This window comes from Macaca thibetana, chromosome 19, assembly GCF_024542745.1.
Source record: "Macaca thibetana thibetana isolate TM-01 chromosome 19, ASM2454274v1, whole genome shotgun sequence".
Taxonomy (NCBI): Eukaryota; Metazoa; Chordata; class Mammalia; order Primates; family Cercopithecidae; genus Macaca; species Macaca thibetana.
This window is the reverse complement of record NC_065596.1, coordinates 45548710-45564352: the sequence shown is the minus strand read 5'-3', so window position 1 is coordinate 45564352 and position 15643 is coordinate 45548710. Positions and strand designations below refer to the sequence as shown.

Here is a 15643-nt window from a genome sequence, read left to right as displayed (position 1 = left end):
GTAAGTTGGTTTAATGAATGAGTAAATAATTTCCCTTTAAAAGGCCCCCACCCCAATTAACGGCCAACTGCAGTTAACACTTCAGGGTTTTAACCCTGCTTCCTTCCTGCTAGGAGGTGCTATGTCATTTATTCAAAGAAAACAAAACGAAACCAAACAAAACAGGGCAAACACATTTCTTAATAAGTGCAGTTTGTTAAAATCATGTTAAAACATATGAGTCAAGGGGAAGTAAAAATAAAGGGTATCACTGTAGGAAAAGCTTTTGGGTCTGGCACCTGGGAGACCACTGGAGAGGAGGCAGTGGGAGAAACTTCAAGTTCTGAAGGGAAGGAGCCCCCCAACCTCCCCTCCTTCCCTCTCACCCACTGAATCCCACCAGAAACTACCAAGACGCCCGGAATAAAAGGTTTCAAGTTCAATAGTCACACTCTCTCCAAATACAAAAAGCAGTTACAATTCAACTGAACACAGAAGCTTGTGTGCAAAGTTATGGGGAACTGGGGCATCGTATAAAAAGTCGGGTTAAAGATGATTCTGTGGTTTGGTTTTGTTGTGTTTTGTTTTGTGGCTCTTCCTCAGTCACCTGAACTCAGGAAAGAAATGCTTATCTTGATGAAATATCAACAGCCGACCCACAGTAAAAACAGACAAATTCTAAAAATTAAAAAAAAGCGCATAATTACCAAAAAAATATGTCACTGCTTCCTCCCTCCCCATTTTGCTTTTTAAACTTTTTTTTTTTTTTTAAAGTTTTGATTTTTTTTTTTAATCCTGAAAAGTAGACAGTAAAACAGCTCCTGGGAGAATTTACAACCAACTGCATGAGGGTCTGGGAAGCTGAGGGGTTGGAGCAGGGTTGGGAGAGTGAACAGGAAGGGATTCTCCCCTCAGTCACTGTAGCCTCACTGTATGACCAAGGGAGGCGGGGATTATTTAGTCAAAAAGGAAGAAGGTAGGAAGAACAGGAAGTGGAAGGTTGGGGAGGTGGGGACAAACAGAAAATAAAAGGTCATTGTTGCCTGTTTGAATCCAGAGAAAAATGCCTGGCCCTATGGAGGCGAAGGAAGCCCCTCGGAGGGGAGGCAGTGGGCTGGAGGGAGGCAGCCCTGGGATGACCCCATCCCCAGCACCACGGGATCTGGCGGGGGCAGAGGAGGGGCAGAGGCAGGCGCTGGTGGAGGAAGCCGGCAGGGGCCTCTGGGTCACACTGGCTACTGTGTGCTTGTGCCACCCTGTGTGTTCCCGGAGTAGCTCCCATAGTCGTAGTTCCCGTAGTATGGCGGCCACTGGCCCTGGTTCTGATAGTACTGGTTCCACTGCTGGGCATACTGGGGAAAGAAACCAAGAACACCAAGTTGTCCTGCATCTAACCCACATTTAGCCTCCCCACCAGCCCACTCTCCTCTAGGGCAGAGACAGGTGCAGTGACAACAGTTGAACACGGGTCCCCTGGCAGAGAAATCAAGGCACCTCGGGAAGACCTGATGCCACACAGGTAGGCAGTTAGGGACTGAAGCCCAGGTCTCAGCTTATCAACCCAGTGCCTTTTGGGTATAGCTAGATATCATAGTCAAAAGATTTAGTAACAGGTATGGGGGCCTGGGCACCAACCTGCAGCAGGATTTGGAGCCCCCTGGCTATGGTGCTGAAAGAGGACTCTGAGGCCACTGCTACTTAGGCCAGCCCTTCCCCTTTGCTCGCTGGACTGCGGAGGGGGCTAGGATACCAATTACCTAGCAACCAGTGCAGAAGTGTTGACCAAATGGAATGGCTGCACCAAATGAATGCCAGGCCAAGGCCAGCAGGCTGTCTTTTTAGGGATAACCAGGCACTTGAGTCTGGGAATACACACCCAGGAGGGGCCCATGGAAGCCTCTCCATCCAGTTGGCCCCCGGTCTGGCACCTACCTGCTGATACTGGTTATAGCTGGGCTGAGGGTAGGTCTGTGCGGTGGGGGGTGGCGGTGGGGTATAGGGAGCTGGGTTGTAACCGCCGTAGCTCCCATAGTTGTAGGCAGGTGGTGGTGGAGGTGGAGGCGGTGGGGCTGTGTAGCCCTGGCTGTAACCTCCCTGGTTGTAGGGTGGCTGGCTGTAACTCGGCTGGAAAGTGGAGGGAAAAAAGCCAAAGCTCTGTGAAATAGAGGAAATCTGCAGATGTGAAATGCTGGGATGGAAAAAGGGCCTTTGTAAGTGGTTGGCCCACAGGGGCCCTTCCCTTGCCTGGTGGACATTGTTTGTGGGGCTGAGAAGGAGGAGAGTCAGCTCCATGCCACGGCAGGGCAGGATGAAGGGCAAGCCCCAGGGCTGTGATCTGGACTCTAACCCCAGCTCTGAGACCCCCAGGGAGCAAGGTACACGGCACTTCTTGAAATCCCAGTTTTCTTTTTTATAAAATGAGAATCACAATAGAACAAGAACAACCCCTTCAGCTTGCCCTGAGTATCCAATAAGCTTGTGTGTATAAACCACTGGGCACTCAACAGGTGGCGGTAGTTGTTACTGGAAGATCTGCTGAGAAATAGTAATGGCAATTTACTAAGTGCTTCCCAAGTACAGGTTGGATCATTAAGTCGTTTGATCTCCATATAGAATCTGGGGGTAGATCCCACTAGCCCTGTTTTAAAGAGAAAGAAACTGAGGCTCAAGATGATGAAATTTCTGGGCCAAGGTCACACAGCAAAAAGGACCTGACCCCAGGTTTGCCTAGTCCCAAAGCTAGAGTGCCACCCATTCCTCACAACAAACCTTGGGAGTGAGTTTTTTTTTTTTTTTTTTTTTTTTTTGAGACGGAGTCTCGCTCTGTCACCCAGGCTGGAGTGCAGTGGCCGGATCTCAGCTCACTGCAAGCTCCGCCTCCCGGGTTCACGCCATTCTCCTGCCTCAGCCTCCCAAGTAGCTGGGACTACAGGCGCCCGCCACCTTGCCTGGCTAGTTTTTTTTTTTGTATTTTTTAGTAGAGACGGGGTTTCACCGTGTTAGCCAGGATGGTCTCCATCTCCTGACCTCGTGATCCGCCCGTCTCGGCCTCCCAAAGTGCTGGGATTACAGGCATGAGCCACTGCGCCCGGCCGGAAGTGAGTTTTACTAACACCTTTATGAGGAAAACGAGGCCCAGAGACGGGAAGCTATATGTCTAAGCTCACAGAAACAGGATGTTGTGAGGCTGGGGTTTGGATCTGTGCCCACCCAACTCGTTCTAGGAAATATTCTAGTTAGAATATTCTAGTTAGACTGGGCCTGGGAACCATCCATTGGTCTCCGGGCAGCTGATTCCAGGCCTGGCATGAGGAAAGTGCTCAGGAAATGGCTGTGAAATAACTGAAGACCTTTCTGGTTTACAGGAGGCTGTGCATACCAGAGCCAGGGCACTGGCTTTCCAAGAACGGGAACTGAGCCTGGAGCTGCTCAGGACTGAAGCTCTCTGTGCAGAGGGCAAGTCCTCAGCAACCTTAGAGCCCTGGTTATTATGTCCAAAAGACAAAGAGGTCAGCCAGCCTGGGCAAGGGTGACTCCAGTCAAGTGCTTTCTTGGGGATTCAGTGAGGTTACTGACACAGCCAAGAATAATGTACTTGCTGGAGGGATCAGTGCTTATAACCCATCCCCTTGAGGGTGGTGGGAGAAGAACAGGTTCTGGGAAGGTCTCCATTTACTCCTGGGTTTGGAGGGGATCTGGGAATGTGTAGCATTCATCTGAGTCAAGATCACGGCCAGGGAGAAAGAAGGGCAGGCTAGAGGTAAGACTGAAGACCAGTAGCTGAGGCACGTGTTGATTTCCCCAGATCCGCCTCCACTTAACTTGCTCAGGTTCAAGAGCACACATGCGATTCCTACATACAAACATACACCCGTTCTCTCACCTGTGGAGGGCTGTAGCTGCTGACGGTGGGGGTGCTGGTATTGGCGCTTGAGCCAGGGATGTTGCTGTTCTTGTTGTAGGTGCTGGCCCCTGGGGGGTTCCGAGCAGGGCTGTAGCTGGGTGGTGGTGGTGGCTGCTGGGGTGGCGGCTGTGGTGGCGGAGGCTGCTGTGGTGGCGGTTGTTGCTGGGGAGCCCGGTTGTAGCTGCCTCTGTTGTTGGAGTTGTTGTTATCCCGGTTGTTGTTACCCCAGCGGTTCTGGCTATAGCCACCACCTCCGCTGCGGTTGAAACCTGCATTGGAGAAATCCAGATGAAAGGCGCCATCATTCCCAAATTGCAACCCCAGGGAACTGGGCTGTCTTGGTGACTACTATGAGCTGACATGGCCAGGCGCAGAGCCAAGAACTCAAGGTGAACAAACAAAGCATGTCCTCTGGGATTCTCTAGACCCCCGGGCATACTCCCGTCCCAGCCCTTAAGACAGGTTTGTCTCATCCACTGGACTGCGAGATTGGTGAGGCAGAGACCAGGGCAGTCTTGGGTTTCTGTATCCCAGCATCTCAATAGCTGTTGAATATGCAGGAAGGAGATGCTCAAGGAGATGAAGCTGGCAGGGCGCAGTGGCTCAGGCCTGTAATCCCAGCACTCTGGGAGGCTGAGACGGGTGGATCACCTGAGGTCAGGAGTTCAAGACCAGCCTGACCAACACGGAGAAACTCCATCTCTACTAAAAATACAAAAGTAGCCGGGCATGGCGGTGCTTGTCGATAATCCCAGTTACTCGGGAGGCTGAGGTGGGAGAATTGCTTGAACCCGGGAAGCAGAGGTTGCACTGAGCCGAGATCACGCCATTGCACTCCAGCCTGGGCAACAAGAGCAAAACTCCGTCTCAAAAAAAAGAAAAAAAGAGAGGAAGCTAAGCACTGGGGACATCCATGAACGAGTCACATCTAGTCCTTTTCAGACTTGGCCAAAGATGTAGCCCCCATTTCTAATAGATTTTGATCTAGACCCTATTTCCAAGGAGCTCATGGTCAGATGGGGGAAGGTTCACAAAAATGACAGCAACGTGACAGAATGTGCACTGTGATATGCAAATGGGCAAAGGGCTTCATAAGCAATGTCCGGGGAGTGGGACAGTGGGAGCGTTTCTGAGATCTCCGTGTCTGACTTGTTTCAGTTTTCTACCAGAGTTTAACTCACAGCTGGAGCTCAGAAAACTTCTGTTGCTGATTCAATAAGCACTCGAAGCCCAGCCCCAACCTGGGAACAGAAAGTGGAGAGTGCTGTGTGTGAGATGTCTCACCTCCTCGGTAGTTGCCTCCTCCACCGCTGCCTCCCCCTCGGTTCTGGAAGCCGCCACGGTTGCCTCCAGGGGGTCCTCGGTTGTCATAGCGCTGGAAGCCACCGCCACCCCCGCGGCCCCGGAAGCCACCACCACCTCGGTTGTCAAAGCGCTTTTCAGGGGGTGGCCCAGCCTTGCGGCCTTCCTCGTTGTACTGCCTCACGAGCTTGTCTGCTTCCTCCCGCTGCAGCTCAATGAATAGAACCTCATCCAGGAAGTCCCCAACATCTGGCAACGTGAAGTTGGCTAGGAGGAAGGGAGCGCCCCAGAGGGAACAAGAAGAAGAGGTCAGTACCTTCTGAAGTCTGGTCCCCTCCACCCAGAAGAGTGGCCTTCCAGAAGGGAGAAGGTAAAGAAAACTGGAGTAGTGAATAAGAAAGAGGCAGACAGAAGGGCCGGCGCGGTGGCTCACGCCTGTAATCCCAGCACTTTGGGAGGCCGAGGCGGGTGGATCACCTGAGGTGAGGAGTTCGAGACCAGCCTGGCCAACAGGGCAAAACCCTGTCTCTACTAAACAAATACAAAAATTAGCCAGGCATGGTGGCGGGCACCTGTAGTCCCAGCTACTCGGGAGGCTGAGGCAGGAGAATTGGTTGAACTCCGGAGGCGGAGATTGCAGTGAGCCAAGATCGTACCACTACACTCCAGCCTAGGTGACAGGGCAAGACTCCATCTCCAAAAAAAAAAAGAGAGAGAGAGAGAAAAGAGAGAGAGAAAGAGGTAGAAAAAGCCCCAACTCCTCAGCCTGCTGTCAGGGGCTAACAAAGACTCCTCCCTTTTCTGAAGAGGTGGCTAAGACCCACCTAGCCACAGTGCTCAGCTCCCTCAGGCCTCATCCCAGGGAATGGGTCAGATGGATGGCATCACCATCCCTATTTTTACTGAGAAACAAACTGAGGCTTGCCCACAGTCAGCCCATCTGGGGCCAGAGGCAGGGTGAGCACGCAGGACTTTCAGCTTTAGCTCGCATACATCCTTTCCCTCATGCTGTCCCCAGTCCCATCCCACCTGAAAACCCCGACACAAGGCCAGGCGCGGTGGCTCAAGCCTGTAATCCCAGCACTTTGGGAGGCCGAGGTGGGCGGATCATGAGGTCAGGAGATCGAGACCATCCTGGCTAACATGGTGAAACCCCGTCCCATCAATACAAAAAATTAGCCGGGCGAGGTGGCAGGAGCCTGTAGTCCCAGCTACTTGGGAGGCTGAGGCAGGAGAATGGCGTGAACCCAGGAGGTGGAGCTTGCAGTGAGCCGAGATCGCGCCACTGCACTCCAGTCTGGGCGACAGAGCAAGACTCCGTCTCAAAAAAAAAAAAAAAACCAAACCAAACCAAACAAAACAAAACCCCCACACAAGAGAAATGGGTAGCTTTTCCATTCACAGCTGTGGTAGACAAGGAAGGGACAAAGTAGAAGCAAAGAAAGAATAAGATCAAAAAAGAAATCATTAGGGAGCCAGGGAAGGGCAAACTGAGTAAAGAGCTTCTTCTCTCCAGGACCCTGCAGTGATGTTCCTCTGGGAAGCACTCATTTCCTACCTTTCATTTCTAAGACCGCATGATCTGGGACATCCTTCCCTTCCTCGTCGGTTCGCTTTATTGTTCGGTCTTTCAGGTCCTCGTCAGTGGGACAAATCACAATGGCTTTGCGCTGGAAGCCTTCAAATGGTCTCATTTTTCGTCTCTGGGCTGACCCATAAACATTTGTCTAAGGTAAGGTAACAGAAGAGGCAAGAGATGGTACATTAAGAGTTGGTTTTTTCCTCTGAGGGGTATTATGTAGGCCAGGGACTGAGAAAAGGATATTAGTGCTCCTTGTAAGCAGAGAAACTCAGGAAACAGCTCTTCTTTACTTTGAAGATTCCTGAGTCACCCTCAGCAAATGAACTGACTTAGGTAAGTGGCTGCAGACAGGCACAGGGCAAAGGACTCCTAATGGTTGGGACTTTGCTTTTTAATCCTATTTGTTCTTGGTACTGGGCCTTACAATTTCTTTCCCCTATTCTAAAAGTTAATACATACTCTTGGTAAAAAATTCACAGTATAAGGCATAAAGTTTAGAGGAAAAACCCCTGCATTCCCTTAGTGCCAGCCCTACTTCCCAGACAGAATGAAGAATGAATTTCTTCTGTGCGCTTTTAGAAGTATCTGTGTGATTTTACACAAAAAGAATTGTATTATGCACATCCTCCTAAGGCTCTTTTTCATGTAACATGAAACTTTCTCTAAAGTTTTTCTGTGCAGTATTCTTTTTTAATGGCTGTATAATACCTATAGATTAGCTATGCTGCTAATTAACCAGCTCCTTTGGACAGTTTTGTAGTTTGTTCTCATTAACATTGGTACTTTTATTCCCTCAGTCCTTCTCTGAAACATCAGCCTCACCCACAAGCTTCTAACCAGCAAGCTCGACAGGTCAGGAGTCTCTGCTTCTCACAAGTGCAGTTTTGCTCCTAATGTTTCCTTCTCTTCCTCTAAGTGATGGCAGGTGTGTCCTGGGCTGGTGCTGGCAGAGCGGTGCTCTAGCACATACGTGGTTGAGAGCAGTAACAACATCAGCTTCCATTTACTGAATACCTCCTTCATGTTGGGCCCTTTGGGAATGGGGTCTACCTCTGTTGGACTCAGGGTTCCATAGACTCAGCCTGTATACTTGAATCATGTGGACACTACTTAAAAAGTGAGCAGCCCAAACTTCATTTGAGACTTCCTGAGCCTGAACCTCTAGAATTGAGACCCAGGCATCTATACAGGTACCCTCCCTATGGAAACTCGGGAACTCAGCAGAAACGGAGTAAGGAGTTTTTAACTGCATTTAGACAATTTTTTAGTGGCTCTAACAGACACCCAAGAAAGAAGCTACAGATGGGGAAAACAGTCTGTAAAGGGGCACGTACAAATGAACAACAAAAGAAATGTATTCTGAAGATACGGCCTAGTTGGGTGCAAAGAGTCTAGGGTCAAGTCCTGGTGTGGCTACTAACGCACCTTGGCCAGTCCTTACGGTTGCCTCATCTGTAATACGGTGTTGAAAAGCCTCCCTTCCTGGGCTGGCAAGAACTGAGTAAGAGAATGTCCATAAAGCAACTGACAAAGTGCAAGAAACTACCCAAGTAGGGGGACACAGGTGGCCTCCAGGGCGGGAGACACCTTGATGGGGAGGAAGGCAGTGCACTGGGATGGCCCAGCCTCAGCCTCTGTAAAATCAAGCTCTGAAAAGGGAAAACGGCATGGATGTCTTATGGTTGCTGTGAAGACTGAATGAGTCCATGTGAGTAAAAGACCTCATCTAAGCCCAGGCCCTGGCTCACAGCCAACACTCCACAACTGTGAGCTGCCACTGATGTAGTCATCACTGGGTAGATATTTATACTGTCATGTTGACTTGAAGCAACTCAGACCAAAGAAAAGGTTACGCTTATAGTGATCTCCCAAGCAGATAGACAGGGACAGTGAGACAGGGTGGAAAGAACACAGGCTTTGGGGAAGAAACTTGGGCTTGAAATCCCCGCTGTGCCCTTTACTATTTGTGAGACTCCAGACAAGGCCTCAAGTAGCCTGAGTCTCAAATTTCCTCGTCTGAAAGACAAGGATCATCACCCTCGTCCTGGCTCTGGAGAGGATTTGCAGATGTAAAAATCTCTGGCAAGTGCCAAGGGGGGTGGGCAGTGAAACAAGTCAACACCCAGAGTGGATCTGAAAATAAGGCCTATAGGACTGACTATCCAGGAGAGGCTTCTCAGTGGAAAGTACCAAGGAAAATTGAAGCTTGAGGAAAAAACAAGGTTACAAGAGATCCTCTTCTTTTTTTTTTTTTTTTTTTTTTTTTTTGAGACAGAGTCTCGCTCTGTCGCCCAGGCTGGAGTGCTGTGGCCGGATCTCAGCTCACTGCAAGCTCCGCCTCCTGGGTTCCCGCCATTCTCCTGCCTCAGCCTCCCGAGTAGCTGGGACTACAGGCGCCCGCCACCTCGCCCGGCTAGTTTTTTGTATTTTTTAGTAGAGACGGGGTTTCACCGTGTTAGCCAGGATGGTCTCGATCTCCTGACCTCCTGATCCGCCCGTCTCGGCCTCCCAAAGTGCTGGGATTACAGGCTTGAGCCACCGCGCCCGGCTAAGAGATCCTCTTCTAAGACATAGGAACAGGGTGCTAGATGTGGATTAGCCAGGGGCCAGGGACTCCAGCACAGATCTGTTGGAAGTTCTGGGCCACGGGTGCAGCTGCTTAAACTAACCAGATCCTCTGGCCCTGAACCATGCGCCAGGAAAAAATGTTCTTCCCTGTGCCCCAGGCAAAGTGTCCCTACCCCCATGAAGGAGGCTGTGGGCAGTCATGTGGGTGACAGGCACACACATACTTGTTCTTGGGGTCTTGGACACTGGCCCACAAAGAGCCCTTGGGCCACAAATGGTTTGAAAAGGAACATCATGTTACAGAGGAAAAGTTAAGTCCCCCTTCCCCGCTACTCTTCTTTGACTCCATTCCTAAAAGCAAAGCAGAACGTGGCATCTGGTCACAGGAAGAAAGAGTTTGGCTTCCTCAGCTAAATATAATTTTCTTCTGACACAAAAGCCCACCATAGGTAGGTGCCAGGGTGAATATGACCCCAGACCATTCTGCCTTTTGTTTTGTTTTGTTTTGTTTTGTTTGCTCCTAAGTGATCCTACTTTGATTCCTCTGAACTGCCAGGGCATGGAGTGACACGTCCTGAGGTCTTCCATGTGGTACAACCGCCCTGTCAATGCACTGATGAGGAGACAGAAAAGAGAAGCAATTCTGCCAAGACGGCTAGTCCCTGCAGCTTCATGGGATGGGAGGAATGGAGGCGGAACAGATTGGACTCATAAATAGCTGGCCTTTGTCCTTGGAAGTGGGCAGACTCTGAGAGATGGCTTCTCAGGCACTTCGGAATTGAGGTGCTGAGAATCCTCAGCAATGATTTTTAAGACTGCGCCTCCCTCCACTTACTCCTTGGCTTAGGGAAGGGAAGAAGAGTATCTAAACCACACCAGCAGAAATGCAAATACTTGGCTTTCCTGGAGGAAAGGGAATTAGCTGCTGGTGGCTGTTGCCACAGCAAACACAGTGAGGTCACAGCCCCTGGACCAGCCCAGCACTTCTGTGGTCGCTGGGGGCTGCTGGCGGCTGTTGCTATGAGACCAGCACAACAGCTAGGTCAGCTTTTCCAGTTGCTTTCATTCCCTCTGCCTAGCTCCTGCTTCTCCCAGTCCCACCCTGCTTGAAGATGTTGATTCTGAGAGAAAATGTGGCTGGCTGTGTTCCCTGGCCCCTGTGACATAGACTAAGGGACAACAGTTAGGTTTCTCAGAGAAACTATATGGGGAGTTTTGGTGTGTAACAGTCTGAGGGAGAGAGGAGGGAACACAGCAGGTACGAGTGATGACGTAACAGCCCAGGCTGTCTCAAGCCCCACTGTCCCTGTCTACTTTCACTTGTCACAGCTCACCAGGGTCATACTGGCAGCAGGAGAAACCTAGCTAGATCTGAGGAGCAAAGTGAAGGCCATGATGAGTAAAGATTTGCTTTGGACTCAGAGTGAGGTGAATTCCAGTCAAAAGAACCACATTTATAGGAAAAGAACTGGCTAGAGTATGAAAAATAGAATGGGCTTCAGGCTCTAGGGATGGTTGGTCAGGGGTGAAGGAAAGAAACATCCCTTTTCCAAGGCCTGCAAATAAGACGCAGGTTACTGTGGGATACTGTTCTAGCCCTGGGTTTCTGTTTCAGGCAAAAGTGTGGCACCTGCTGACCAGGATGCAAATGAGGACTAGAATGACATGTTCTGACTGTGATGTCAACCCATCCGGCCCTGATTCTAACTGATGCCTGGCCTGGCTCTGGGCTGCTAGAGCCCTCTAATGGAACTCCTAGGCAACAGTGCCCTACTCTGGGGTGGGTTTGGGCAACATGGCCCTGCGGAGGCTCCCCAGAAGCCTCCAGAAGGGCAACTTGTTTGCCTCACAGCAGGCCAGTCAGTTCCTGTTCTGTACTCCATTTTGAGGCCCTCTGGGACAAGGCCAGAAAGCATCTCATTCCAGAGGCTTCCCACCTCCAAAAGAGGACCCCAAAGAGCCACCTGAAGTAATGTGGCCTTCCCCCTTTCTCTCTCCTCTGCAGCCTTTTACTAGCCAGGCAAATTTATCCATATTCCTCCGGATGAAAACCTAACCATGACTCCCCACTCTCCTCAGAACAAAGCCCCAACTCTTTTAATCATCCTCTGTGCCCTGACCCAGACATTCCACCTCCAGAAAGCTTCCCCAAATTCCCACCATGGCCCCAACCATTCTAGACTATGGCTGTTTGGGAAGTCAGCAGGGCTGTGATCTATCAGCATACTGAGTGTGTGACTTAGCAGTCCAACAGTCCTCTGTAGAGGCCTCAGTTTCCTCTCTGGTCCACCTCTTTTTTCTCCTCTGATGTTCCACAGCTGTGATGCCCACATGACCTGAAGAGGCTACTCAGGTTATCATAGAATGTAGGTCAAAGCCCCCATATACCTGAGAGTTTGTGCCCAATAACATACATCCCAGGGTAGGCGTTAGAGTCCTGGCCAGACAAACGCAGAATCCTGGCTTACACGGGGCCCACCTGGTTTCTGCGGACAACCTCTCCTTCCCTCTCAAGGATGAGCATTTCTGAGGCCAACCTACATAACATGAGGCCGGAAGAGCCAAATGTGGGGAGGTCTGACCACTCAGGAAAAACTAGTGGAGGCAAAAGATGGTTCTGGGCTGAGATCCAGGAACTGCAGGGACTTTGCCTGTAGTATGGGTTTCCCCTTTGGAAATTCCACCTAGCCCAGGAGACAGCTATGCATCATCAACTTACCTGTCACTGCCAAAGCTAGTGGAATGGAAGTGCCAGGATTGGCCAGGGGCCTGCTCTGAACCTTCTATACACAAACACACAACTTCCCTCTCCCTCTTTCTCATACCCAGAGTTTTCTGGAACCCACTTTTCGGGTTTAAGCCAAAACAGGTGAAACCACTGGCTTTATACTCCCTCCCTCAGCCTGAGTAGCCTATGGCTTCAGGCCCCGAGTCAATCCTCCAATCTGTGGTTAACCAGAGAACTCTCCTCCCCAGCCTTCAGAGTTTAGGTTCTCTGTCTCACTGTTGGCCCAGATCACTTGGCCTGACCCACATGTCCCTTAAGCAGGAGGCTGGTAGCCCCAAAGACCACAGGCATACCCGGTACAGCCCTAGACCCTGTCCCTGAACAAGCCGGCAGCAGCCAAGAAGGCTGACAGTAGGTCTTCAGAGTGCAAAGCTGTCATGGGCCTGGCTTCCAGAGAAAACCCACTTCAGCATCCTGGACAGAGATGTTAGACGATCCACTCTAGACTATAATCATTCTACCCTGGGCCACGTATTTGAAATGGGTTTCATAGCTGATTTAACCAGCAAACCAAGAAAAAGACAGGCAGGAATACTGGCTGGGGTATCCAAAAGAGGTATGTATCCTCAGAGTATTAAAATGGTATTACTGCTCTCCCTTTCACGACAATGAGTCCAAATGGGGTCAATTCAGACTAAAATTCTAAAATGCCCTGACAAGGAGGATCAGGCAAAGTGAGGCCAAGGGTTTAAAAGACAAATCTTCAAAGCGGAGAGAACACTGATTGTATACAATACTGATGGGGCCGAGCTGGGGGGATAACCACGGATGGCTTTTAGACTATCCTGTGCTCAACTGTTTTGTGCAGGATCCTCATTCCTATGTGAAGGCAACTTGGTCCCTGGTGATTTCCTTCTAACAAGCCCACTACAATTCTGACAAAGCCAAACACTGTCACCACCTCCACTCTTATCAGGAGCCCTTTAAACTTATGGTCACCAGGCCGGGCGCGGTGGCTCAAGCCTGTAATCCCAGCACTTTGGGAGGCCGAGACGGGCGGATCACGAGGCCAGGAGATGGAGAGACGATCCCGGCTAACACGGTGAAACCCCGTCTCTACTAAAAAATACAAAAAAACTAGCCGGGCGAGGTGGCGGGCGCCTGTAGTCCCAGCTACTCGGGAGGCTGAGGCAGGAGAACGGCGTAAACCCGGGAGGCGGAGCTTGCAGTGAGCTGAGATCCGGCCACTGCACTCCAGCCTGGGTGACAGAGCAAGACTCCGTCTCAAAAAAACAAACAAAAACAAAAAACTTATGGTCACCAAGCACCCAGGCCTACACGTATGGAAGGCACTTCAGGAAGGCTACAAGGGCAGGATGTGACTTAGTTTACATATTTACTCACTCATAGGTTCTTAAAAAAGCACAAATGCAAGGCTAAAGGGAACAGAGGCTCATTCACAGATCCCCAAATACAGAAAATAAGGAAACACCCTTTGTTACTTGTGAAAGCCTTCAGGACAAATGTTAAGTATGACGTTGCATAGGAAATAACCATGTCGAACTCATTACTCTGAGACAGGAATCTCTAATGAGTTTTGGGTCACTCATCCTTTTGAGAATGCTGAAAGATAGGGACAAAAACATTGTCTAAGGTTTTTTTTTCTTCTTTTTTGTAAAAAGGATACACCTGCACCTGCGTACAATATTTATGTTCAATTGCAAAGCTTCCAAGGTCCCTGATGTTAAGAACTCCACCATTAACTGAAATGTAGGTAGAAAATATGACTTAGGTATGTACCTGCCAGTCATGAGTATTTGTGAAGAGAATATGATGGAAGCAATAATAGCATTTACCTTACAGCACTGCTGTTGGCATGAAAGCTACTCTACCTATTCTGTAGAGTATTTAACAATAATCACCAGCTACTAAGTGCCAGGTCCTGTGTTAGGTGTACAGATGCTATTGAGATCCCTGTTTTATAAACCAAGAGATGGAGATTCAGAGGATAAAGTCAGCTGCCCAAAGGCACAGAGCTAGGTAGTAGCCAAGCTGGGATTTAAGCCCCAGTCTGTCAGGCTCGGAAATCCATACTCCTTCCATTTTGCTAAACAGTATTTACGTGATGTTCTTTGGGGCTGCTGCTGAGTCTGAGTAGTAAGTAGGCCTAGATCATGATCCTAGTCTGGGCTCAGCTGTGTGCAGGACCATGTCATCATGTATGACAAGGTCTGACCCCCCCGACTAGCACAGCAGTCCATCATCATTATGGGGAAAAAAGAAAGGGACCCGAGGGAGATTCCCAGGCATGCAAGGGGTCCCCTCCCTTTTCCTGAGGACACAATGGTTATCATTAAGTACCTGATCTAGGATATAGTTGCGTTTCTTGCGGGCAGCAATCTGGATGAGGCGGTTGAGGCACTGGGTGGCCTGCTGGATCAGGACGTCCCAGCGGCCAGCATAGTTCCGCTGCCGGCGTAGGCCCATCACCTGCAGGCAGGAATTGGTGAGGGGTGAGTGGTTTTAGTTGCACGGCAGCACTCAGTAGGTGGGAGGTAAGTAAGGAGAGTCCAGTGGCTGTCCTTACCCGCATCTTATCCATGATGGCATTGGTACCCAGGATGTTGTACTTCTTGGAAGGGTTGGAGGCTGCGTGTTTGATGGCCCATGTGGTCTTGCCAGCAGCAGGCAGGCCCACCATCATCAGAATCTACAAGATCAAGACAGAGAAGGTGTTGCGGCGTGGTGGTGTGGCACCACTCACCTTGTTGGTGACTGTTTTGAGTGTGACTCTGGACCTCTGAGCTGTGGCTGCCTCTGCAAAGTGGAAGCAATAATAGCATCTACCTCACAGTACTGGTTTTGGGATTCGAAAAGATAGGGCTTGTGAGACTCTGAGCACAGTGCCTGGGACAGGGTGAGCATTAAGTCAAGTGCTGGCCAGGCACGGTGGCTCACGCCTATAATCCCAGGACTTTGGGGAAAAACAAAAACAAAAACAAAAAACCAAGTGCTGTCATCATTAACATTTATAGGATTTTGTTTTTTTGAGACAGGGTCTCTCTCTACTGCCCAGGCTGGCGTGTAATGGCCCAATCACAGCTCACTGCAGCCTTGAACTCCCAGGCTCAAGCAATCCTTCTACATCAGCCTCCAGAGTAGCTAGAACTACAGGCACAAACCATCACACCCAGCTAATCTTTTTCTCTCTTTTTTTTTGGTAGAAATGAGGGTCTCCCTATATTGCCCAGACTGGTCTCAAACTCCTATACTCAAGGGATCCTCCTCCCTCCTTGGCCTCCCAAAGTGCTGGAATTATAGGCGTTTGCCACCAAACCCAGCCCATTTACAGGATTACGTGACCCCTCCCCGCCAACAGCCCAGGGCTGCGTACTGGGACTGGCCCCATGGAGTGGGTAGAAGTGGTACAACTTTCTTGAAGTATGAAATAGGAACAGAGCTGCACACACTAGGACATGAATTGCATCTACTCAGTACATTTAGAATTTGGTAAACGCAGATGCATCTTAAATGCCCGACTAGAGGGGAACGGTGAGTAGTTTGTAAGGCCATTAAGAAA

The 15643-nt window shown here is 50.0% G+C and overlaps 1 protein-coding gene across 6 annotated transcripts in view; it reads right to left on the bottom strand.

Moving 5' to 3' along the window:
* Positions 1-159: 159 nt before the first annotated feature.
* Positions 160-15643, bottom strand: part of HNRNPUL1 (heterogeneous nuclear ribonucleoprotein U like 1) — a 47973-nt gene continuing 32489 nt past the window's right edge. For 4 of the 6 annotated variants that reach the window (XM_050768429.1, XM_050768424.1, XM_050768427.1 and 1 more), the window contains exons 9-15: positions 14651-14773; positions 14425-14553; positions 6744-6912; positions 5168-5452; positions 3863-4152; positions 1912-2133; positions 160-1331 (exon numbers count right to left, since the gene is read on the bottom strand). In XM_050768429.1, coding sequence (XP_050624386.1) covers positions 1215-1331; positions 1912-2133; positions 3863-4152; positions 5168-5452; positions 6744-6912; positions 14425-14553; positions 14651-14773 — 1335 coding nt within the window. In that variant the 3' untranslated portion in view covers positions 160-1214. The remainder of the gene's footprint in view (positions 1332-1911; positions 2134-3862; positions 4153-5167; positions 5453-6743; positions 6913-14424; positions 14554-14650; positions 14774-15643) is intronic. The other 2 variants (XM_050768428.1, XM_050768425.1) reach the window with 1 other exon arrangement.